At 41.6% G+C, this 25,061-nt stretch overlaps 1 protein-coding gene across 17 annotated transcripts in view; it reads left to right on the plus strand.

Annotated features, from left to right (window-relative positions):
- Positions 1–25,061, plus strand: part of LOC118419103 (LIM and calponin homology domains-containing protein 1-like) — a 43,187-nt gene that overhangs the window by 4,497 nt on the left and 13,629 nt on the right. For 5 of the 17 annotated variants that reach the window (XM_035825391.1, XM_035825388.1, XM_035825400.1 and 2 more), the window contains exons 5-22: positions 714–814; positions 3,960–3,996; positions 4,460–4,579; positions 16,823–16,891; positions 17,562–17,813; positions 18,287–18,322; positions 18,457–18,576; positions 19,105–19,250; positions 19,553–19,594; positions 19,856–20,069; positions 20,354–20,392; positions 20,764–20,802; positions 21,172–21,210; positions 21,483–22,037; positions 22,553–22,673; positions 23,412–23,579; positions 23,744–23,778; positions 24,644–24,777. In XM_035825391.1, the coding sequence (XP_035681284.1) occupies positions 714–814; positions 3,960–3,996; positions 4,460–4,579; positions 16,823–16,891; positions 17,562–17,813; positions 18,287–18,322; positions 18,457–18,576; positions 19,105–19,250; positions 19,553–19,594; positions 19,856–20,069; positions 20,354–20,392; positions 20,764–20,802; positions 21,172–21,210; positions 21,483–22,037; positions 22,553–22,673; positions 23,412–23,579; positions 23,744–23,778; positions 24,644–24,777 (2,267 nt within the window). Of the gene's footprint in view, positions 1–713; positions 815–3,028; positions 3,070–3,959; positions 3,997–4,459; positions 4,580–9,156; positions 9,457–9,768; positions 9,936–9,955; positions 10,203–16,822; positions 16,892–17,561; positions 17,814–18,286; positions 18,323–18,456; positions 18,577–19,104; positions 19,251–19,552; positions 19,595–19,855; positions 20,070–20,353; positions 20,393–20,763; positions 20,803–21,171; positions 21,211–21,482; positions 22,038–22,552; positions 22,674–23,411; positions 23,580–23,743; positions 23,779–24,643; positions 24,778–25,061 lie in introns of those variants that run through there. The other 12 variants (XM_035825392.1, XM_035825402.1, XM_035825395.1 and 9 more) reach the window with 12 other exon arrangements.

Genomic DNA, 25,061 nt, shown 5'->3' on the forward strand with positions numbered 1-25,061 from the left:
GGGTCCAAACTTGGTCCAGCAGGCTGGCAGGAAAATTAAATAGCAAAAATTTCACAATACAATGAAGAAAACAAGAAATTCCCGAAAAAATACCACATAAAGGCATGCGATTTTCGATTGCTTGTTTCTGAGTTCTGAGTCACAATCGCTTCAAGTTAAATGTCACACTTGAATTTTTTAAATTTTGGATACATTGGGTGGGTTTCAGCCCAAGGAAGGGTTAGATTTTGTTCCCCCTAGTGTCCCTCTGCAGAACTGCAAAGGTTTGTATATCGAATCTTGATGAACCAAGAATGATTTTGTCAGTTCAGTTCAGTTCATCCTCAGATGAGTGATACCATGACTGCCACATTTACAGGGTCCTGTCTAACATGACAGAGCAGAGTTCGTTGACCTGCAGGCCTGTATCGCCCAGCAGTAACTTCCTGTGCTGTAAATGCATTTAATTTCGTAGGGATTTAATTTCGCAGCAGCGGGAAAATGGAGTATTCGTGGTGGTTTTAAATTCGCGGTAGTGCCGTCCCGCAAACTTATTTACAGTACTGTGCTGTAGTCGCATACTGTATTATGAATATTCGCGGTGGTTTTAAGTTCACGGTTCAGCGGCCATTGCGAAAACTTGCATATATAAAACCACCGCGAAAGTTTCTGCATTTACAGTAGGTTGAAAGATTCCCTGTTTCTAATTGTTGCTGTCATTTCCGTAATAACAGGACAACTTGAACCTGTTCCTGCGGGCATGTCTGGACGTGGGCATGACCAGGAACCAGCTCTTCGAACCCTGCGACCTCACTGACCTGACCACCAAGGAACGGTGAGAAAACAGTTATAATGTAATATTTTTTTAGGGGGGAAGGGTACTGCGGTTAGATCACAGTGTAGTATTTACATGGTAAGATACTAGTCAACTGTATACAGTGGAAGTTAATTAATTGCACAACAGATAACTGAACACTTCTGTTATTGCACGGAATCCCAAAGTGCCGTAGTGATGCGGTCCAGCTGAATGACAATTTGTTGCACCTTCAGGATAATTGCACAATATGTCACTGTGCTGGCAAATGGGGAGTGCAATTAAACAGCTTTTATTGTATATACAAGGTTCAGATTACAACTATTGATTTTCTTTGGGGTTTAAGGGTTTAGATTTAATGATACTCATGCTGTGGATTTCTGTCAGGAACAGGCAGCTATATAGATTTGAAAAAAAGGATGTGACCTCGCAACCTTTGCTTGGAGATCAGTACTCTGGATATAAGTATACCCTTGCTAAAGCAAACATAAGTCTTTCCTGATCTCCCCTCATACATAGTTTAGCTCTTAACAAAGAGATCCTGCTGTAAGGTCAAAGTTTGTGTGGAGTCTGTTATCCAAACATGAGGATAACACCCTGTGTGTTGAGCTGACAACGCCAGGATTACAGCTTTTGTGTGGAACTGTTGAATTAGCCGCTGGTTTGGGATGAGATGTTGATCTCTTCAGAGCTCGACCTTACATAATGCACTTGTATGTTGGTCGCTCTTTCACATTCTTTCCCCCTCTGCTTTTGTTGCTGTTTATTATTTTTTTGTTTGTTTGTCATGTTCTCTGCTGCCTTGGCTATTGTTTTTTGTTCAGCCCAGGAAGTCAATCACCATCGGATGACCACATTACTCCCCTCTCTGCTTTTATTCATTTGCTGTGAGTTTGTTTGTTTGTTTGTTTATTGTTGTTTGTGGTTGATTCAAGTTCAACCCAGGAAGTCGATCCTACCCTATAGCAGAAGCAATCCTCCCCATCTGCTTATGTTGTTTATTTCTTTATTCATCACAATTACCAATATAAAGGGTTGTTGTTGTTGTGTTTGTTTGTTTATTTGTTTGTTGTGAGTTATTCTGTCAGCAGGGTAGTGATTGGTCCAAACCAGCAAGTCGATCCCTCCTACTCCTAGAGGAGACACGATGACGGTAACATTCCTCCCCTCTCTGCTTTGTTTTTTATTCCTTTTTTTGAACTTCTCACAATATGAAGGGTTGTTGGTTGTTGTTATTTTTGTTTGTTTGTTGTGACTAGTTCTGTCAGGCTAGTAGTCAGTCCATCCCTGCAAGTGGATCCCTCCTAGAGGAGACACGATGACGGCCACATTCCTCCCCTCTCTGCTTTTATTGTTCATTTGAATTATCTATTTGAATGTAAAGGTCATTTGTTGTTGTGTTTGTTTGTTTGTTTGTTGTGAGTTGTTCTGTAAGACAAGTGGTTAGTCCAACCCAGCAAGTCGATCCCTCCTAGAGGAGACACGATAACGGCAACATTCCTTTCCTCTCTGCTTTTGGAAAGTTTTGTTGTTTGTTGGGGTGTGTTTGTTAGTTTGTTTGTTTGTCATGAATTGTTCTGTCAGGATAGTGGTTGGTTGGTTAAATATAAGGTTATTTGTTGTTGTGTTTGTCTGTTTCTAGTGAGTTGTTCTGTCAGGCTAGTGGTTGATCCAACCCGGCAAGGCGATCCCTCCTAGAGGAGACACAATGACTGCCACATTCCTCCCCTCTCTGCTTTTGTTGAATCATTATATTAAATATAAGGTTATTTGTTGTTGTGTTTGTTTGGTTGGTTGTTGTGAGTTGTTCTGTCAGGATAGTGGTTGGTCCAATCCAGCAAGTTGAACCCTCCTAGAAGAGACACGATGAAGGCCACATTCCACCTCTCTCTGCTTTTGTTGTTTATTTCAATTATTTTTATTGGTTGTCATTTGTTGTTATGTTTGTTTGTTTGTTGTCTGTTGTTCTTTCATGCTAGTGATTGGTCCAATCTGGCAAGTCGATCCCTCCTAGAGGAGACACGATGACGGCCACATTCCTCCCCTCTCTGGTTTTGGCGGCAGCCATCCTAGGAATGCCTGCTCCAGTTGCCTGGGTATTCTGACCATGTGCACAGGCCTGCCATGTGCTGTGCCCTGTATCCCAGTGTAGGGACATGACTGCGCCCAAAGTCTGCGGGTTTTAGGCTATATAGCAGCCATGCCGGGCGTAGTGTAGGACCTGGAAAACAGATTCATCCATACGCCAGCATGTATGCTTGGGTTAGCGGAGCTGGGTAACCGATTGGTTTATATGTCTTTATTGCAGTGATGTTGTGTGGTGTGTGTCCTCTAGTCAGTGTGTGTCCCTTCCTCTGGAGGCCCCATTGCTGCATAAAAGCTTGTAAACATGCTGGCTTTGGATGTAAAGCAATGAACAATGTATATAGCTTCATCCTGACTTCTTCCCATGTAGGCGTTGGTTGGTAATGCTGGATAACCCTCCTGGGTTATTTCTGTACGACCCAGTTACCGTAGTAACATCGGGCCCTGGCAGCGGGTGACTTTGGGTGTGACCTGTCTATCAATGGTCGTCATGACGGCAGAGGAGTGTCACTCACTTGTCATGATCTCATATTTACTGTTGGGAGGGGGGTAGGACTAGTCTTAGCTATAGTAAACTGTTGCTGCTGTTGTTGTTGTACATGTTGTTTTGAAGATGTAGGCGCCAGCTTTGGAATTGGCTGTTTCCTAATCATTTCGAAGCATTTCTCATCTGCTTGACGAACAACAGTCGTTTTTGAACTTCAATTGTTCAAATAGTTCAAAGCCAATGAGTATTTACAGAATTTTGTCAGTGTGTGGATCCCAGTGTCAGAGTGAGGTCACACTCAGTCCCTGTCATTCACTGTTGTTGTAAACTGAACAGCTGGGAGGAGGGAGGGGGGTACTTTGTTGTGGTTTGGACATTTTTTTTTAAGAAAACAAGGTAGCGTAATATTTGAAGAATGATTAAAAATACTGATTATATCCAACAAAAGCAAATCAATATGTGGGCTGTGCATTACTTTCAATAGTTGGACAATGACTGGAGAAATTGTGGATGAGTACAATGACTAGTACATTTTTCTAGTGTGTTTTATGAAATATACAGGACATGAATCTAACTTTTCTCCACCCTCAACAGGCGAGACCCAGAAGAGGAAAGGAACAGGCTCAAAAATGTGAGTGGAACTTCTGATGGCTGTGTGCGTGGAGGGGCATTTTATTGCACTCTAAGGATCATGTATACTATTATACCATAGTATATTATGGTTTATTACAGAATATGGTATGTTATGTATCAAAGTTTTCCCAAATTCTCCTGTGACAACTCCAATTACATCCAAAAATCAAACCAAACTAAATCTAAGAAAAACAGAATTTTATTATAAAAGTAAGACTGTGTTTTATACCCAACTACTTCAGAACAAGATGTGAAAACTAAGAATGCTTTGGATAGCAATTCTCTTGGTTAAGCTTTTCGTAGAGTAATGTTAGTGAATTGCTTGTTTTGCAATACTGACAGAGGTCGAGAATATATTTTTAGCCCTTGTCATAACCCACAAGAACACATAAAAAAGATTATAAATGTTTTGGCCATTATTGTCTTTTTTTTAATGACATTAATCATGTTGATGCGTACAGGTTGCCATCACTCTCTACTGGCTCGGCAAGACCAGTGAGGAGTTCCCATCGTTTCCCGGGCCGTACCTGAACCGTGACATGTTCCGCAACGTCAGCATCCAGTCACCCTCCTCCACCATGGTGAGTCTGATGTTTGTTTGTTTGTTTGTTTGTTTATTAGTTCTGTCTCTCTTTCTCTTGTCACTCCTTTAGTCTAACTGTTTAACCATTGGGGCATCACAGAAGTTCTGACAACCACTCGTATTTATTAGTTTCATCAGTTTGGTAAATTGATTGAACATAGTTTTCTTTCAGTCGGTACACAACCCTCTTTTATCTTCTGCAGCCGGTTCAAAAAATCGTCTGTAGGCAATGCCTCAGTCAGTGAATTCTTCATACTGGTGCCATTAATTTTTTCTGGTAGAGGCTGCAAACGTTTCGAATACATACTTGACATAGTTTACAAAACATGGTAGCTCAAGTATAAAAGTCAGAAACTTGAGACAAGCTTGGGCTTAACAGGATGCAACCTGTGAAGCTGGTACACTGTAACACAAGTTCACCTTTATTCATGGGGTAACCTTTATCCGTTGTATTTAACACCAGGGTATTTTGGGATATCAAGTCGACTGACGGTGGTCTCAAACTGCATTATATTAAAAAAAAACAATTGAAACCACCGCCCATTTATATTATTTCCCTAAATATCCTGTTTTTAGGTACAACGGATATAAGTTACCCCCCAGATATAGGTGAACTAGCGTTACATACAATGTCTCAAACAAAACCTAGTCACCCAAATTAGAAGTGTTCATTTCAAAAGAATGCTGTTGTGAGTTTTGCCCAGTTTCCAGCCTGTGTGGCCCCCTTTTAAAGACTAAACAGGTTGTTTACCCCATGGCTTGTATTCTGTGGTAAGACTTTGGCCTAATTTAATTACCAACACAGAAGGGCGAAGCTTAGACAGGATAAAACCATGTTACACACACCACTGAGCAGGGGGTACCCATGACATGTGTGGTATCCACCAGAACATTTCAGGTTACAGGCAGATTTCTATCTTCGTGTAACAAGGTTTTGTTTCCAGCATGTCTGTTTGTGTGTTTACTTGTTTGTCCGCAGTAGTTAACATTGGAATATATGAAGTCGACAGGAAATGTTGGGGAAATCAGGTGTAATTGCAGATTGACATTGACAAAAAGTATACTAGGTTGAATTTGAGTCCAAAATGCCTTTTCCATATATTAGGCAGGTGGGGAACAGGAAATTAGTTCAACGGCCCTAGGATAGGTTTTGTCATTTCATTTGTAGCAGTGACACTTAATAATTACGACAATGGACAGAATTTTCAGACAGATTGTATTTGTAGCTGTTTTGTTCACATGCATGCAAGACAGCACTAGAAAACTCTGCATTGTTTCCACAGTACGTAATAGATAGTGATTGAATTCTTTCATTGACACGGTTCTTACTGAATTATTTAGTCCTTCCTTACATCCAAGGTTGCAGGGGGTTCCAGCTATTATCATGATAGTTACTGTAAATTCATTAATGGAATTGCAGGGATGTAATTTTGTGGTTGGAGGGGAAGGGAGGGTTTGGCAGCGTTTCAAGCTTGTGATTGAAATGATTTTGGAGAACTGTTATTATACAGTAGTTAGTAGTACTATCATTTGCTTATTCGTGGTGTCATGATTTTGCTATGAAGGCCGAGAAGATAAAGATGAGATTTTAAGATTTACAGTCTATTGTTCTGCAAGGATGGCTCAATCAATGCCTAAAACGTATTATTTAACAATAAACTGCAGTTTTCTACTGTACAATATTTTTCTTAAAAGGATTTTTCATGATAAAAATGAACGAACATGGAATATGGTACCTGAATTCTGATGCTACCAGTTTTGGCCTGACCTTGAATAGAGGATAAAGTCTTTGTATCTTAGCTCAATTGTTCTTTTAAAGTGCAGACCTGCAACGTCTTGGTTCATGTCTTGGCATTCAAAATGTGAATGTGACTGACATTACAGTTGGTTCATGTCTATTGCAGATGTGTAATGTGTTGGCCCATGTCTCGGTACAAGTGTGCACTGTCTTGTCTCATGTCTCAATAAGGTAGCGTGTAACCTCAGGCTTCAGTGTGACCTGACCATGTCTGACTAGATGTAAATCTTTGCCTGAAGGCCTTTCTTGTGTGGGAAAAGTTTCAAGATTAGATACTGTACATTGATTTCTTTTTGCAGGGATTTACTGTGATTTCACAATAAGCGGAGAGGGAATTTTTTTTAAAGTTTGCAATTGAAAGGCTTCAGGTTGACTTGATCATGTCTGACTAGATGTAAATCTTTGCCTGAAGGACATTTTTGTGTGGGAAAAGTTTCAAGATTGGATACTGTAGGATCCTTTATTTTTGCTTGGAATAAATTACTGTGATTTCATGATAAGTGAAGAGAGAATCTTAAGCAATTTTTAAAGTTTGTAATTGTAAGGCTTCAGGTTGACTTGATCATGTCTGACTGGATGTAAATCTTTGCCTGAAGGACATTTTTGTGTGGGAAAAATTTCAAGATTTGATACCGTAGATTTATTTATTTTTTCAGAGACTTTATTCTTTATTCAAAGAAAATCAACTTACTGTGATTTCACAGTAAGCTAAGAGGCAACGTTATATTAATTAAGCATTTTTGAAAGTTGAATTATTGAAACAATTCTATAGTCATGCAGTGGAGAAGTCACTGCAGAAACAGCATGTATTCACATTAAGCCAAGGATGAAACCAGTAAACCACACAACTCCTTGAACCCTTGAAAAACGGCTCAGGCCGAAGGGAATACTTTGTATGTAAATCAAGGCTAATTAAAGGTTGAAAAAAAGAAGTAAACATGGTATTGTTGTTATGCTGCTATGTCATTTTTTTCCCGTGTGAAGGTTACCTGACTGCGCTTTCAGTTTGTTTTTTTACATTTTTATGTAAGTCATTAGGCATTAAACAATAAAGAAAAATTTACTACATTGGAATTATGGCTTCATCACAATATGCAATGATCATAAAATAATCCCATAGCACCGCCCACCTCTGTTAAAATCAAAGAATCTTATTAGCGTAGCAGATTTCATGTACATGGAGACATGATCTGAATAAGTCACTAACTCACAGTGTTTAAAATCGAAGGTGTTAAAATCATAACGGAGGAGAGAAATTGACATCTGGAACATGCTTAAACTACGTACATATAAAATACAAAACACATGTAGTCATTCATGTTAAACCAATTTATAAATGAATGCAAAATAAGAACTGTTAACATAGGAATGCACCTATTTGATAGACATATAACTGCTCTCTCTCTCTCTCTCATTGCATTGGATGAACCTACTATATATATATATAATCGCATGCCATGCTATCATTGGCTGAACTGCTAAATTGTGATAGACAGTCAGGATCAGTCCATTACAATTGATGATGAACTAAGTACAAAATCAAAGTCTGTTGCATCATCATCAATGTATCATCATACATATTAAATACCTTTATATATTCCTATGTGACATGTCAAGGTTGTCTTCTTTATGAATATGACAATAGAATTATTTGATACTGTAAAATTCATTTATTTTTGCAGTAGGATGCAAAGCAGTCTAAAAGTATGTGACTGTTTAAAGTTCGTAGTTGAAACAAAGTTGTATACATACTGTAGTGTTACAAAAAAGGAAAAACTTACAAAAACTGTTACAATAGAACTACTGTAAACATTTCAACATTGAATTTTTACACTATGCCCATTTTCTTGACCTTATCTGAGCTAATATTATGGTCTAAGATTCAAGTGCAGTTGCTCTACTCATAGAAATTGTCACTACACATTGAGCTAGCCGGCTTGTCCCCTCAGCCCAAATACAAACATTTACAGACAATGTTATCCACAATGTTACAAGTTCCCCTGTTTGATAACAAAACACTGGCCATATTTACTTTACCAGCCGCTCTGTTGAACAGCCCAAGTCCATTTTTGTTCACGTTAAATTGTTCATGACAGTAACTCGGACGTCGACCACTTAACGTTTGACAAGAATGTCACATAACCAGTGAATGGAGTCAAGTTTTCTTCTCTCTTGACATTAGATTCTGTGTGATGCAGGAATTGTAGTTTCAATTTTAAAGAAAATATCGTGAGAAACAAGCCTTGGGGTTTCGCCAACTGAGGTATGTAAATTGTGCTGCACGTTTTCTGCTAAGTTGGAGCCGAAACGTATGATTATGGCTCACCTCTCCAAGGGCACACAAATTTGCAAACATCCCTCAGGTCAAGCCATTACCGCCACCAAGAACTTTGTGAAATTTGACATTTTTAGTCCAAAAAAAGGAATAGATTGCCAGCTCTTGGTAACATTTAAAAAGGTTTTAGCATAAGGAAAACTTCTATAATACATTGCCTACTCAATCTGACATGGCTAGAAAAGAAATGTGGCCATAAGTTATGACTTAGGCTATAAAAATCCACTCTTTTGTAATTGACCCCAAACCTCTATATAATGGCAGCCTGTAGTCTTTGTTCCGTCTTGCGTGGCTTGTGTGTGTCTGTTGTTTCTGTGTATTTGGGCCCTCCTTGTCTATTGTTTTTGTGTGTGCGTTTCCCTTGTTGTCTGTGTAATCCTGTGCCCTTTGTGTGGAGGCTGATGTTCTTGTCTGTTGTGTTTTTGTTTTTTGTGGAAGGCAGGCGGACGTCCTTGTCTGTTGTGCTACCCCGGCCGTCGGACCGGTCTGGCGGTTTGTAAGAGATCCTGAATTATTCAGGCATTACACGCTGCCCTATTGTGTTGCTAAATTCTTTGTCTGTTGGCGGAACAGTCCACTTTCCTGCACTGTGCGGGGACACAAGCCAACAGGTGTGTTGTGTGTCAAGGTGGCTCTGTGATTCCTGGATCTCACGATCCCACCCAAAATGCAGGTGTGTCAAGATCTGGATAGCAGGATCCAGGGATGGGATCCTAAAGGGATGAGATCCCACCAGGAAGTGGTAAGTGCAGCCCCTACATAGGCAACGTCCCCTTATTTGCACTCTTGCCTTCTTGACTTAGGTGTGGCCTGGGCTTTGTTCAGGAGAAACCATTCGCCACGCTCTGCGGGGGTGTAGGATCACACTGGCAGGGAAAATAACTCACTGTTTCAGGTTGAAGGTGAAGTTTTCGAAAGAAATCCTGTCAGATTTTTCTCCTGATTTATAGATTCTCAAGTCTCCTTGGGTCGGGCGGTGTTGGGTAACTCGAGACGGGCGTCTCGGCCTGAGTTAAGGAGAGGTGAACCTCTTTGTTCTCCCCTACACCTGGCGGCCATTCATGGCTGCATACCTGAGGAAAGGTATGCAGTATTGACAAGCAAACATGCATGGGGGTGGGACATACACACTAGCGTTCTGACCCCCCCTCCCATTACCAGGACATAACTTTTACGCCCTGACAGCGCCTAGCGTCACCGACGGGCTCGAGTTCATGTCAGGTGAGCTTGGTGGTGTGTGTGGTGGTGTTTATAGCGATTGCTCCCAGGGGACTGCCATAATGGTGTGATAATTGCAGAGGTAAAAGTAACGTCGGGCCGTGTGAACCCTCTGCCCCGGCTGACCTTCCCCCACAACACGCTCCTTTGTGGCCCCGTGTTGCTGTAAATTCTGCCGGCTCGGCATTCGCAGGTTAACCCACTCCGGCCACAGGAGGGTTAAGAATCAGTTCCCGTAAGGTTACGGCAAAAGAGGAGGGGAAAATGAAGGTATGTGTACTGACTAGATGATGTCCCCATAATTTGGGTGAAGCCAAGCGTAGCGTTTGTGCCTCTAACTTCCCTCATTAGCCAGGTGATTTTTCATCAGTACGTGTCAGGACACAAAAACTCGGACATGACTCGACCTTAGCTTACGGCCCGGCTTTACGGTTTGACCTTGAAATGTTTCAGACTTCAGTAAGGTCATTGACTGGGATGTCGGTGCTAAGACACCTGGCTAGCTGGAGTTACTACATGTAATAAGTTTGTTGGGACTATCTGTTGGAATGTTTGGAGTGGCGTTGTTTGTTTTGAACAGGGCTGTTTGTGACAAACAGACGTACATGTATGTTCGAGTCTCCTCTATCTAGGTCAGGCCGGTTCTGCCGAATTTGCTGGCAAAAGGCGTTCAGATGTGCCTGGGGTGTTTTTCTAAACAGTTGGAACCGTCCTCACAACTAGGGTGAACTTGTGTCACACTGGAACAATGTGCTGTTGTCTGGGGGAGGGGGGTTGTCTGTATAATGCAGAACCCCTGACACAAAAATGCTGAGGCAAAAGAAATCAGGGCTTGTATTTCATTTTCAAACTTTGCATGGTCGAAAGTGTAGGGTTTTTTATGATAGTAATTCTTACTGTACATAATATATTTTACTTTGATATTGCTCTTGGATTCATGTATAGCAAAAGAACATGTTACGAAAGCTTTGATCCGTACTTTGTCTCCAACTGTCAGTGAATTCTCTATGTGGTATGTTTGTTTTTGTTCCCGAACATCATTTATCATCTGAGTCAGGTATTTACCTGTTGGATCAGGTAGGTGTCATCAGGTGTGTCAGGAAGAAAAGGGAACCTTAAAGAGCATCAGCAAGATTTGTTCAAGACTTAAACTACAGTCTGTTGTCTCCCAGGACTTTTGTCGTGTGATGGTACAGTAAACTGAAAATGGTGAAATGTCAATAGATCCCAGAGGTTATCATGCTCGAAATCTCCTTAGAAATTTGTCAACAAGGTAGGAAGAAAAGGAATTCCTTGAAGAAGTGATCAGCAAAATTTGTTCTAGACTTAAACAACAGTCTTTGGACCCCCAAGACATTTGTAGTGTAAAGGTACTGTAAACTGAAAAAGGTGAAATGTCAATAGATCCCAGTCTAGGTATTTTGCTCAAAATCCACTTAGAAATTTGTCAACAAGGCATGGAGAAAGGAAAGCCTCTACATAAGAACATCAGCAAAATTTGTTCTAGACTAAGTCTTATAGACTTAAACTACAGCCTGTTGTCTCCCCAGACTTTTGTTGTATAATCTATGGTAAAGTAAACCAAAATGGGTCAGGTGTTGATAGACTTGCTATGTATCTACTCCAAATCTCCTTAGAAATTGGTCACTGGGCTGACACCTGTTTTTTTTACAAGTATTTCTTTGCATAAGGAGAGTCCTGTAGTTTGTGGTTTTCGTCTTCCTGTTCTACATTGGTTGTAAACACGTCAGTGGGTGTGGGTGGGGGTGGGGTTCAGTGACTTCCTATACATTTCTGTCAATCAGGCCTCAAGCACCTAGCTGTGCATGTACAAACATTTCAGAAAGTAGAATTTGGTTTTCTGAAAGCTAAATGCAATTTCTCTGCGCCTCTGTGTACAATCAAAACAAAACTGACCAGGAAGACCACACAGGAGACCAATAAAATTGGGTCTATGTGTGAACAGGTGGCCACAATGGACATGATGTTATGTTATCTGAGGGACCACCAAAAAGTACTGTAATTCCTGATTTTTTTTCAGTGTACTTTTATGTTCGTGGTTTTCACGGTGGCGACTGTGATGTGAACTTATCATTTCCGACAACAAATAATTCGCTGACTTTCTTCTACAAAATGTATGTGCACCTGCTGCACTGTGAACATTTAGTTCTGAGAACAAGTTAGATTTTCTCAGACTGTGAAAGTTTGGTACCAAGAAGACAAAGTGAATTACAGTATTCATATTGACCTGAGGAGTGCCTTATGCAGAGTACAGGTTTGACTGTATGATAATCATCATGTACCACTCTGACTACAGGGTATATTTTTAGACGTTTGTTGTTGTCTTACCTGCCTGATGTTTATGTTTCACCTGGATGTGAGGAGGACATTCCAGCCTGGCTGTGGTGAGAATCGTGTTTGCTTAGCTTCTGCCTTGACTAAGTCCGTAAGATGGACACACCCCAGCATTTTTTACTTCAGGTATATAGTCTGTTGTCAGGTATAGTCTGTTGTCAGGTATAGTCTGTGCCAAGGATGGGCAGTAGGCCTAAGGAAGTAAGTAATTCATGAGTACTGTTACAGTAGTCTATGTTGTCATTTGTTCCTTTGCCCAGTCATAGTCTGTATAGACTAACACAGTAGTACTATAGTAATCTCCAAGCAGATTCCTCCGGTGGCATAAAACAGTAACATAAGCTGGGGAAGGACTTCAGCCGGCAGAGGGGTAAAATTGGCCACCGCGGAATCTGCCACAGAACGGAATGGGTCAAAGGCAATTATCAGGCAATCAAACTGCGTTAGGAAGAAGGTGCTAATTACTCCGGGCGTGCGGGGCCAGGGATCCCGTCTCGGGTCGGCTGCAAGAGTTCATTGTGTTTTCTGTGACATTTAGGGATTTTTTTTGTTTCTTTGGTGTCAATAACTGACTACGTACTGAAGGAAAACAACAGCAAAACGTCCGACTGAGCACGATGCGACAGGACGCAAGTGCAGTGGGGAGGGGGGCGCTGACGTCGATTTCCCCAACATTTCACGAAGCTATGGCGCCCGTTTGTTTGTAGTCTGAGATCGTCGCCGGTCGCCGTTAAAAATGATTCAAATCGGCTTCACTGCAAATACACGTGCTGATTATGTGGATATCTTTCCAAAATTTCAAGTTCTGTCTACATTTTTACACGCCGATTTCTGGCGTCAAAAGTGACGAGCGTGGGTCCTTGAACCGAATCCAAGCGTATTTGATCGGTAAAGATTCGAAGTTGCAGACAAGAAAAAATGACACAGGAAGTGTTTAGTTAAAACACAGCTTTTATTGCGAGATATATACAAGTAGCAACTAGTAAATATAGTATTATTTGTGTACAACTAATAATTTCATATGTCGATACGTTGTCTTCGTGCGCTGTGATGTGGTCTGCTCCAGCAATCTCGGGGGGAAGCCCCCGCTGTGAACTGGCGCGGATCGCCGCGTTTGTCCCAGATACTGGCTCGGAAGGGTTGTAAAACGATAATCCCGGCCAAATTTAGCCATTTTGCACGTTGGAGGTAAGTGGATACTAGGAGGAGCAGAAACACGTTTCTGAAAAGATCGCCCCTCCCGCTGCCTTTGACCCGTTCCGTTCTGTGGCAGATTCCGCGGTGGCCAATTATACCCCTCTGCCGGCTGAAGTCCTTCCCCAGCTTATGTTACTGTTTTATGCCACCGGAAGAATCTGCTTGGAGATTAGTACTATAGTAGTAGTACAGTCTGTTATACTCATGCTGTATATAGCTAGATTTCTTTTGTCAAAATGGCTGGGAAAATTTCCAATAACATGTAGTGCTACCAGTTGTTGGGCGCTACCATTTTTTATCCTGTATGGATCATAGATTCCTTCTATGGAACCCTGAAACTAAAGGTGAGTGAACTGACCACACCTTACATGAAAGAAACTTATTGAGTTTTAGAATCTACCCTGACCAAGTCACAGGCTGAATTAGAAAAGTTGATAGATCATATATCATTTTTTTAGGGCTACCCAAAAATTTCTAGCTGTTCTAGATGTCCGTGCTGTTGAGATAGAACTTTCTTAAATTCTTGCCTGGCAACTTGTCTGTTGGTGGTACATTGTAATTATAATAGTCTATTGTGACTAATAGAAGGTCATGACATTCCCAGGGAAGCATTCTTTGTTAATAATGGAACCATGTGGAGACCTGACCTTAACCTAACCTGACCTTGGGGATGTTGTAAAGAACAGTGGCTGGGGAGGGTGGGGGGTATTGGTCAACTGATTGCGGAATTTGAGAGAAAAAACTCTGTGTTGAGCGGTGGAGTGTTTCAGTTGTTGAGTGCATTTTCATGTTGTTTGTAACTTACAACTTAAAAGCTCTTGTTGGCCCCAAATTTTCTACTCTTAAGTTTACTTGATTTAAGGTTGCGGGCATCTGTTAAAGGTGTGGTCGGCCTTTTTGCAGTTTGAGGTCACAGTAGAATGCAGTTGAAGACAGAACATTGTTCATGGGGTGATAGGTTGGGGTGAGAGGTCATGGCAACCCCCCTACGAACATAAAACCGTCACAAATGTTTTGCAATTTATGGTACATCGTAAAAGCTGAGCCAGACCTGTAGCAGTGGTTAGTAGTAGTATCCATTATTTGGTTGTACCTTAATACTGGGTTTACCAGGAATTCAGTTACAACTGTAATATTGTGCACAAGTAGTAGCACAATTATTATAGTACTGTACAGTGACCCTGTTTCTGCGGCACTATAAATCTTGAAATGTTCAGGACCGCTTAAATTTTTTGCGGTGCGTCTCTAACCACAAAATCATGAATATATGAAAATTTATTTCGGTGCTACAGACTGTATTGTTTTGACTGCAGAGTTACAGTGAAAACCTCCTTTCCACTCCTAATAATCACGCATAATATAAAATCCCATGAAAATAAACAAATTTACAGTGCTGTACAATATTCTTTCTTCCAGGTTTATGACGCGTGATTGAGACCTATGAATCGCCCTCTTGACCTCATTACTGAATACATTGTAAACACCGCCGCCATCTTTTATATACACAGGGCTGACAAAAGTTAAAGGCAAATGATTCAGGTGTTCGTTCCACCTAGTTTGGCAAGTGTCACAGCACATTCAAGTGTTCATTTGATGTTTATGATGTTTATTTGTGCTGGTATTCGTCGCACCATTTTTGGTCACTAAATTGTAAACACCACCATCCTTTATGAATTATATACAAAGGGCTGACAAAAGTTAAAAGGCAAATGATTCAGGTGTTCGTTCCACCTAGTTTGGCAAGTGTCACAGCACAGTCAAGTGTCCATTTGATGTATATGATGTTTATTTGTGCTGGTATTTGGCACACCATTTTTGGTCGCTAAATTGTAAACACCACCATCTTTTATGAATTATATACACAGGGCTGACAAAAGTTAAAAGGCAAATGATTCAAGTGTTCATTCCACCTAGTTTGGCAACTTTCACAGCACATTCATGTGTTCGAATGTTTGTACATCGGGTATTTGGCAGTGGCATTTTTGGTCAGTTTTAGGTCACTGCATGCGCTGTACCTGGCTTGGCCTATTGGCGTACTGTTTGCTCCTCAGCTAGAGCGGCATTGTTACAGTTTAGCCTATAGCTGATTTTATGGGCCAAAGTGTTCATTTGATGTATATGATGTTTATTTGTGGAAGTATTTGGCCCACCATTTTTGGTCAGTTTTAGGTCACTGTATGCGCTGTACCTGGCTTGGCCTATTGACGTACTGTTTGCCCCTCAGCTAGACCCGCATTGTTACGGTTTAGCCTATAGCTGATTTTATGGGCCAAAGTGTTCATTTGATGTATATGATGTTTATTTGTGGAAGTATTTGGCCCACCATTTTTGGTCACTTTTAGGTCACTGCATATGCTGTAGCTGGCTTGGCCTATTGGTGTTATGTTTGCTCCTCAGCTAGACCCGCATTGTTACAGTTTAGCCAATAGCTGATAAGCAAGGCGCCATTGCTTTATTGCCCTGTTAGTGCACTGAGGTCGTTCCTCCATGGCGACAAGGTCAGGAGTGCAGTTGTGATGGTTCTCCGCGATAAAGAAGACAAAAGAATTTACTGTACCCACGCGGTAACCTGGAAGAAATTCCCCACCTAAATGTTTATGGCTATAGCCTTGATAAAGTATGGTACTATGAAAAATGTGTGGTTCTATTTCATGCAAATGAGTACCACACATTTTTCATAGTACCACACTTTACTGCACTAAGGGGCTATAAACACAGTAATTTAAGGGCTCTGATTGGCTGAGGGTAGTGGCCATGTTCTAAATGTTTGTATTTATTGTTTCTTGTATCTTATTGGACTTTACTCCAAATAGCACCACTACTGATCTGACTCCTCTTGGCAAGTACTGGTTTCCCCCCTTTTTGATCTGAAACTTTGTCTTAGTAATCCCATTTTGCCAAGATTGGGCAGTTAAGGTTTCTTATCTTCTGGAAGGAGTTTCAGCTTCGACTGGAGGTAATGTTTTTGTGTTGTTCACACCTGTAACTCAAGTTCCTATCAATAGATTGGAAATGAATTTTTGTGGGTCAGTCAGTATTAATGTCAAGAAGAAATCTGGCAACTTCAGGCCCTCTAGCAGCTTTTTCGAGTACTGCAGCTTCAAAGGTTGATACCCCTTGCAGACGGCACGGACATGTTTTCCTGAAGTCAATGACCTCAATTTGGGACAGACTGCTTTAAGACTTATGTTCTATTTTATGGGCCAATAACCCTTGCTGATGGCAGAGTGGCATACATGATTGTCTGAAGCCAATGACATGAATTCGGGACACACTACTTGAAGATGTACATATTCTTGTTTTTTTTAGTGTTTGAGAAATATTTCCTCTCTTTACAGGACATCTACGGCGGCCCCCCTTCTGGCAACACTCATGAGAATGTCTACAGCTACAAACACAGACCACAGGTAAAATTACAGTCACCTACATGATTGTATGAAAGTGAGAGAGAAAAGAGAAACCCCCCCCAGCAAAAACAAAAAAGATGTAGTCATGGATGGGAAATGTTACCATCACAAACTGAAAAGGTAACAACCTTTCCAAAAAATTTTTTCTTCATGAAATTGAACTTTGAAGTTAATTCCATGTTGGCAAATATGCACTTCGGTTTTGTCTTCTGCAGAAATTGCCAGTATTGACCCCACATTTCCTTAGTTTGATACAAGCAATCGCAAATCTGTTACGGTGATGCAGTGGTAGGCACAAAGCAGGTGTTTGGCAAAATATTGATTTTGGATACTTGTCAGTTACTGTAATTTGATCTGCTAATCTAAATATCAATTAGCAATCCAATCTACTGACGTCCTGGTAGCCACCAGCTGTTGAATACCCAGGATGTAAACAATAACAGCGATCGCTCGTATAGAAGTTTTTACTTGCTGTAATAACCTCAGTTCTCAGGGCTTGAAATACTACTGTTTTCTGCATACCTGCACCGGTGCAGGTAACATTGAAAATTACCTGCACCAGACAAATTTTAAAAATGGTATTTCGAGCCCTGATCCTGTTAGGTCTGGTCTCACACAGAAGTTGCAGTGAGTTGCACGGTTGTCTCACACAGAAGTTTGCTCCTCACAGGACTCCATAGACAGTACCATCAGCCAGGATTCCAGTTCGTCGTTCGATCGCGGGCAGCTCAGCGGCAGTTTGGACTCGGACGACCAGCAAGACCCGCGTGCGAGGATGGCGGACGACATGATGAGCCGGCGAGCTGCCGGGTACCTTCCACGCCCGCTCAAGAAGCGGATCAGCGAGAGCCACATGTTCCTCCCGCCCAAGGGGGGCTTCCTGAGCAAGAGCAACCCTGAGTTGAATAAGACGTACCCAATGGTGAGGATAAGGGTGTTTTTTTTTAATATCTTCAGGCTTTATAAAGGAAGTGAGAAAAGCCCCTGTCACACATAGCCAACCATGGCCTCCCCATGCACCTCCTCCAGACCATGGTTGGGAGGTCATCTGTGGTTGGAGTTGGTCAGCAGAGTCACCCACTAGATGTTGACAGTCATCTTCACTATCAAATAAATTCTGCAAATTTTAAATCAAATGAGAAAGTCATGTTCTGCTCGGATGCAAACAGATTGGATTTGAATTCCTGGCTAACCAACCCCGTGCTGACCTATGTTAGGTTAGCTGGGGTTAGGGGGCAAAATCATGGCTAGGTCCTGAATGGGTGACAGGGACTAAAGATAGTTTAGTGTACAATAATCATCCATGTCTGTGCCATAATCAGGTATGTCTCGTCCTTTATGTATGTGGTGCATCAATCATTTTAATTTCCCTTTCCCTAACTTCATGTTCTGCAGCAGCAGAACAGAGTGGATGAGGGTCGTGTGGGCAACGTACTGATTCCGATTATTTCCTCCCATTTCATCTTTCTGAGATTTTTTTCAATTTCAACATTGCCTCTCTACGATTCAACTGATTTAAAAATATTTCCATTTTCTGTGTTTTTTTCTTCGTTTGATTCGTTCAGGGTCGTCGGAAGTCATCAAGCGGGGGTGTAGAGGAAGAAGAAGATGAGAAGTCTCTTACGTACGAGGACTACAAGAAGGAGAAAACAAAGCTCAGTGAAGACTCTGATCTCTGGCGATCGGTAGGTTTGCCTGTTTGTTTTGCGTAACCATGCAGTGACTGCCTTTGTGTGCAGCACAACAGTTTTGTACAGCAGGTACAAGCTGCATAAGTCTGGACTGTAAAGTTTGATGCACTCACACAGGGAATGACTCCTACTCTTTTTCGATAAGCGCATTTTACTCCGTAACATACATGTACTTGACGTGGGGCTATCCTCAAACACAGGACCTCCTGACCAGATTTGAATTACATCCTATCTGAGAGGACATCCTCTACTGAGGCTTGAAGCCCATTTTCACCTGAATCAAGGTGTTACTGCAGTCCATAGGGCATTAACTTTCACTGTTTTTGGGCCTGCAGGAGATTTAAACCCATAACCTTTAGATTAACCTAATTTAGATTAGACTAACCCCAGGGCTACCCAACTAGCCGAAGGCTATTACCTGGGCTAGCCCTAGATCGGTAGTTGGGTAGCCCTGGCTGTATTTCTCTCTTTACAGCCGAATAAATCAAATCAAACCCTAAATACCATCTTGTTACCACCCAGACCCTGGACACATGGAAGTTACGGAGGAAGAGCAAGTCCTCAGCTGACCTCTGGGCCAAGAAGGAGGAATGGGAAAAGGACAAGGAGGCGGATGAGGAACCCATAAAACGCAAGAGCAAAACTTTCCAGGAAATTGTGGACGAAAAGTAAGTGTAGATTGTTACATTGCAGTCACATTTGTCGTAGGTCGACGTACATTTTTGCTGTTGTAGAATTTTCAATTCCAAGCAGGCTGCGACAGAACCAACAACCTATGAGCGTTTAAGACAGTCTTTTCGTAACAAGACAGCTAAGTTTTGTAAGACTTGCACGACTATCCCAAGAATGTCCTCAGTTTGCTGTTGAATGTTGATATTGAACCTTTACAATTTTGTTGCAGTTGTTGTACAATAACTGTTGATGTTTTTGTTTGTATTTGTGACTGACCTTTGTTGTTGTCTACTTGCAGAGGAGGCCCTGACATTGGAGACGTTGCAATTGAGCTGCTCAGGTAGGACTTATTTCGTTGCTATCATCAATTCATCCACTTCAAAAAGTTGTGACCCATTACTGTGAATCTTTACATGTTTGATGTGGTTTTATTTTGACAGTTTTTGCATGCATTGACACCATGAGTATGCATTTGTGATGTAGTGTTACTGTACATATTTGTCTCAATATGCCAACTGCGAAAACCTTCCAATTCTGTTGTCAAATTCAGTACCTCAAAGAACATAAATGAAATAACAGTATTTTTCCGTTTTCTGCCCAGAAAAAAGCGTGAGCAGGAGTTGTCGGATCAGTATGCAGATGCTCTGGACGAGCGCGAGAGGGCGGAAGAAAACGATGATAACGTCTTTAACGGTAACGACAGCGAGCCGCCAGCGAGGTCATGGCGTCCACAACCTCAGCCCCGGAACGTCCGCAGAGAGGATCCGTGGAGCGACGACGAAAAGCCCAGTAGGAACGTACCAAATAACAAACAGGTAGGAGCAAGCTCTGTTTTGGTTGTATGCTAATTACATTGTACATTGATTTTTCAGCTATAAGGTTGTAGTATACATAACAATGTACAAAAATCCCAAGTTCTTATAGGACTATATCTGACTCCTGCCAATTCATGTGAGGAAACCCAGCAGCAATATAATAAAATAATCGATACTACTACATGTACTACTGCTACTTACTAGTACACTGGCTGTGTGGTTTTATGGTCTAATTGTCTAAACAGAAGATGTGATACAAACTTATGTATGACTATGTTTCACAGAGACCACCCCCACCCCCAAGAAATGATAGCATCAAAAGGGTAGGAAATATGTACTGTTAAGTGTCTTAGGGAGAAAGGTTTAGTTTCCACACTCTGGACAATGGTGATGGTGTCACATCTATTTCAACATTACTGATTTTAATATCATCTACAATATTATAGTTTAACAATACATCATCATATCTCTGTATCTGTATAGCCGGTGTAACGGTCCTTTGGTGTAACACATCAACTATGCAGGCACGCGGTGTGGAAGCAGCTGGTTATACTAGTATTACTCTGTCACAATCCTCACCTTTGCACATCAAGCAAACATTAATATTCTTTAAAGCTCGATGCCCCTATAATACTTGCTGAAAAGCCGGTTCCAGAAGATGTGATATAAACCTATGTCTGATTATGTTTCACAGAGACCATCCCCACCCCCAAGAGATGATAGCATTAATAGGGTAGGAAATAAGTACTGTTTAGTGTCTGGGAAGAAAGGTTTACTAATAGTTTTCACATTCTGGACAATGGTGATGGTGTCACATATATTTCAACGCTACAAAAGTATTTAAGTTAAAATTCATCATCATAACAATGTATCTGTATAGACGGTGTAACGGTCCTTTGGTGTGACACACCAGCTTCGCAGGCACACCGCATGGAAGCAGCTGGTCATACTAGTATTACTCTGTCATAGTCCTCACCTTTGCACATCAAGCAAGCATTGTTTAAAGCTACCGGTATCTTTTGATGATGCCCCTATAGTACTTGGTGAAAAGCCGGTTCCAAAAGATGTGATATAAACTTATATGTTTGACTATGTTTCACAGAGACCTTCCCCACCACCAAGAGATGATAGCATCAATAGGGTAGGAAATATGTAGTGGTAATATTGCTCTGTACGAACCATCACACCTACCTTTAGCACATCTAGCAAGTCTAGAATAGTTTAAAGCTATCTCGTGGTGAGGGTGCCCCCACAGTAGCAATAATTTTAACTCTATGATATGTAGTTCGACATGTAGGAGCAGCATTTGCAAAATTGCAGTTTTAGTTCCTCACATTGTTGCTGTTTGCATGTATTAATTAGAAGATACCTTTCTTGTAATGGCTATTCTGAACCTATTCTAATGTTCTTCAGGGCCCTTTTGCTCCACCAAGAGAAGACAGCGTCCCAAAGGCGTCGCCCGCCAAGCCGTCATGGCAACGATCGGAACCACCTCGACAACAACCCACGCAGTCATGGCAACGGCCGGAACCCACCCGGCAACGGTCAGACCAGTCATGGCAGCGACCCGAACCATCATTGCCACGACCTCCGCCACCTAAACCATCTAGTTACTCGCCTGAGGGAAATAAAGAGAATTCCGAGTCCGTCAGCAACATCCGGTCCATGTGGCAGAGGATGGAACAGGAGGAGCCTAAGGAAAAGGAACCGCCTCAAGTTCCCCGGAAATTCGAACGTTCGCAGCCAATCTGGGCAAGGGACAGTCCTCCTGCTCAGCCAATCAGGGCTAGAGACAGTCCTGCTGCTCAGCCAATCAGGGCCAGAGACAGTCCTCCTGCTCAGCCAATCAGGGCCAGAGACAGTTCCCCTGTTCAGCCAATCAGGCGGTCCCAGTCACCACTTTCCAGGATGACAGCCAAACAGAAAATGGAAGAGGTAGCCAATCGGCCGGTGCGGTGGGAGTATAAGGTGCGATACTAACCGAGGGGAATCAGGCTTCAGATCTAACGTATTGGGGACAACAAAATCCAGCTTTGTACCTTAAAGAAATGAAATCTTCTCTCACTCTGTCTGCATAAATTGTCACATTTTAAATAATGAAATTTGAATACACCTCAAAGAAGAGGAAGATACAAGAAGAAGAGCAAATACCCACTGTTAAAGCAGAAAAATGAGGTGTTTCCACGAAGTGCAAATAGGGCACAAAACATGGAATTTGGACACTTAAATTGCCTTTTTGGTTCCAGCCTTTTCAAAACAATCCTCACTTCATTACCAAAATATTATGATGCATCTAAAGGAGTTCAAATTAGGTTCAAATTTCTGAAAACTGGATTTTGTTGCCTCCCAAAAATTTGTATTATGTTTCTATTTTACAGGTGTCCACTACTAACTACAACGCCACCTAGTAACTGATATGAGAACTGCACACTTACCATCTCATCCTTATTGTGTTGGAAAATAATGTCTGATATGTTTTACAGGATGGGTACATGGTGACTAACATTAACCTGTCCAAGTCGTCAGACGAGAAAGGCTTCGGGTTTGCTGTGTCAGGAGGAAAGGACGACAAGGCACCTGTACTCATCAGCTCAGTTGTACCAGGTATGACTTGGTCCATTTTTTGTTAACCTAGAAATATTATAAACATTTCAAATGTATTATCCGTACACATAGTAAAACACTTACAAACAAGCTTTTGGTCAGTCTTCAGATCCTTCTCAAATTAGAATGCTCAGTTAAGCTTATGTCACGTGACCTGTGTGGCATCAGCAACAGTTGAGCCCACGAACAGTAGGAGGAGAGGAGAAGTAGATTGAGAGGAGTAAAACAACGGACATGCATAGTCCTGTTGTCATGATTTAAAGGCAGAAAGGTCACTTTGAAAGACCTTTTCAAGTTTTATAGTATGTAACAGGGTTGTAGCCAGCCTGAAATAATTTCTGTCCCCTCGATTTTGAATCCTAACGAGCGCCTTGCCAAGTTCGTTGGGGGGGTCCTGGAGCATGCTCCCCTCGAAAATTTTAAAATCTAGACCCTCTCAAAAGCTATTTCCTGCATTTTGAGGTGTAAATTTTGCTGGTAGACTAAGCCGTTCAATGGCATCTGTTGTGGTAAATATCTTTTTTGTCCGTCACTGAGGACGGAAAGGGCAAAATTATTTTCCGTCCCCAGCTACAAAATTCCGTCAAAGGACTGAAGGACGGGTGCTGGCTATAACCCTGAACCCTGGTATGTTATGTCTGCAGATAGATGACGCAGAAAAGACCCTAATGGAAGAAAAGCCAAGTCTCACAAGAGATGAGGAAGAAACGTAACATGCGGCTGTATGTTTTCCTACAGGTGGATCAGCATCCAGAAGTCAGCTGCAGGTCGGGGATGAGATTCTCGCGATTAACGAGGAGGACGTTTCCCAATTTAACCACAACACGGTCGTGGCGGCGATCCGCGACTCCGCCAAGACTGGCATCATCTCGCTGTACATCCGTAGAGAAGGGGCTGAAAAGAACGGTCAGTTTTTTTTTAACACAACTTCTTTTGAAAGGAGAGAAAAATTCTGCATTTGCTTGCTAATATTTTGGCTATCAATTTGATTTTGTTTGCAGTAGTCACTATATTACATGTACACTGTAACTTTCTATGTTGATGTTGAATTCTGTTTTTGCCAATTGCAGCTTTTGCCAGCCTGGCCAAGGATTTGGAGACTAATGTAAGTTTGCATCCAATGAGAATTGTATCATTTTTCATAAGTGGCTTGATCTTTTTGATGTCTTTGCTTAATTTTTTTTCTATAGTATGTTTATTTGCAAAGTCATGCCCAAGGGCTAATTGCATATACAGTCTCAAGAACTAAGAGAATTAAATAGAGTAATACATGAAACTAATGTCTAATCAACTACGTGATACTATGGATACTATTGTCGGGTTTGACTTCTTCTTTGAAGGCAGTGGTTAATGAACTGTCCCACGTTCTGTATGATGGTGGGATTTTGTGCTTTTAGTAGAAATATAGTCTTTTGGTAATCACTTAGGTGGTAAAAGCTTGGTGAAATAGTGACAACTGTTTGAAATGATGTGTTTCTTTCGGTTTCATAGTGGGTACACTGACTGATAAAATGTGTTTCATTTTCCACTGCATTCATTGAGCAATATGTACACGATCTCTCGTGGACAGGGAGCTGTTTATAGCAGCCCCTTTATATTCAGTTGGCTGATGTTGGGTGAATTTCTTAATGCATTCATAAATCCAGAGTTTGATTTATTGACCTCTGACCTCTAAATAAGGACCACCGGACCAATGTGATCCTTTTTGGTGGTTCCTAAGATACATGTTTTTTTTATATTAACACAAGCATTTAGAAGTTTTGTCTTTAGCAACCACCTGTTCACATACACCAGATTTTATTGGTCCCGTAAATGGTCTTTTGGGGCAGTTTTGACGATATCAATTTCTTATGATAATTTATTGTAGCAAAAAAGATTTAATATTACCTGCTCCTAGATTGTCAAATAATTCCTGTAAATGTGGACCAACATTTTGCACAGTCTGACCTTGACCTCGTTTGACCCTCCAGGACGGCTTCCCCGAAGAGGAGCCGGACAGCCCCGCCCCTCCGCCACGCCCACCGCCTCCCGTGGACGAATCCCCCGTGGTCCGTCAGGAGAAAGTACGGGTGGACCAGACAGCACTCTCTCAGCAGCTCAACAGGTAGGGCATCCGAAAATAGTTTCATCAGGTTGGTAGAATATAGGATGAAGGAGAATTCTTGTTACACAACCAGTGGGTACTTAGTAAACATAGCTTACGTTTCGATGTCTCTCAGACACCTTCGTCAGAGCTTCTAACTGGAGTTCTGCTTCTCACCGCTATATGTAGCCGATGTAGGTGGCGCTTTTGCGGTGAGAAAACAGTTAGAAGCTCTGACGAAGGTGTCTGAGAGACATTGAAACGTAAGCTATGTTATTCCCCTCCGCCTTGGTTGCATGAATTCA

This window comes from Branchiostoma floridae, chromosome 7 (assembly GCF_000003815.2).
Source record: "Branchiostoma floridae strain S238N-H82 chromosome 7, Bfl_VNyyK, whole genome shotgun sequence".
Taxonomy (NCBI): domain Eukaryota; kingdom Metazoa; phylum Chordata; class Leptocardii; order Amphioxiformes; family Branchiostomatidae; genus Branchiostoma; species Branchiostoma floridae.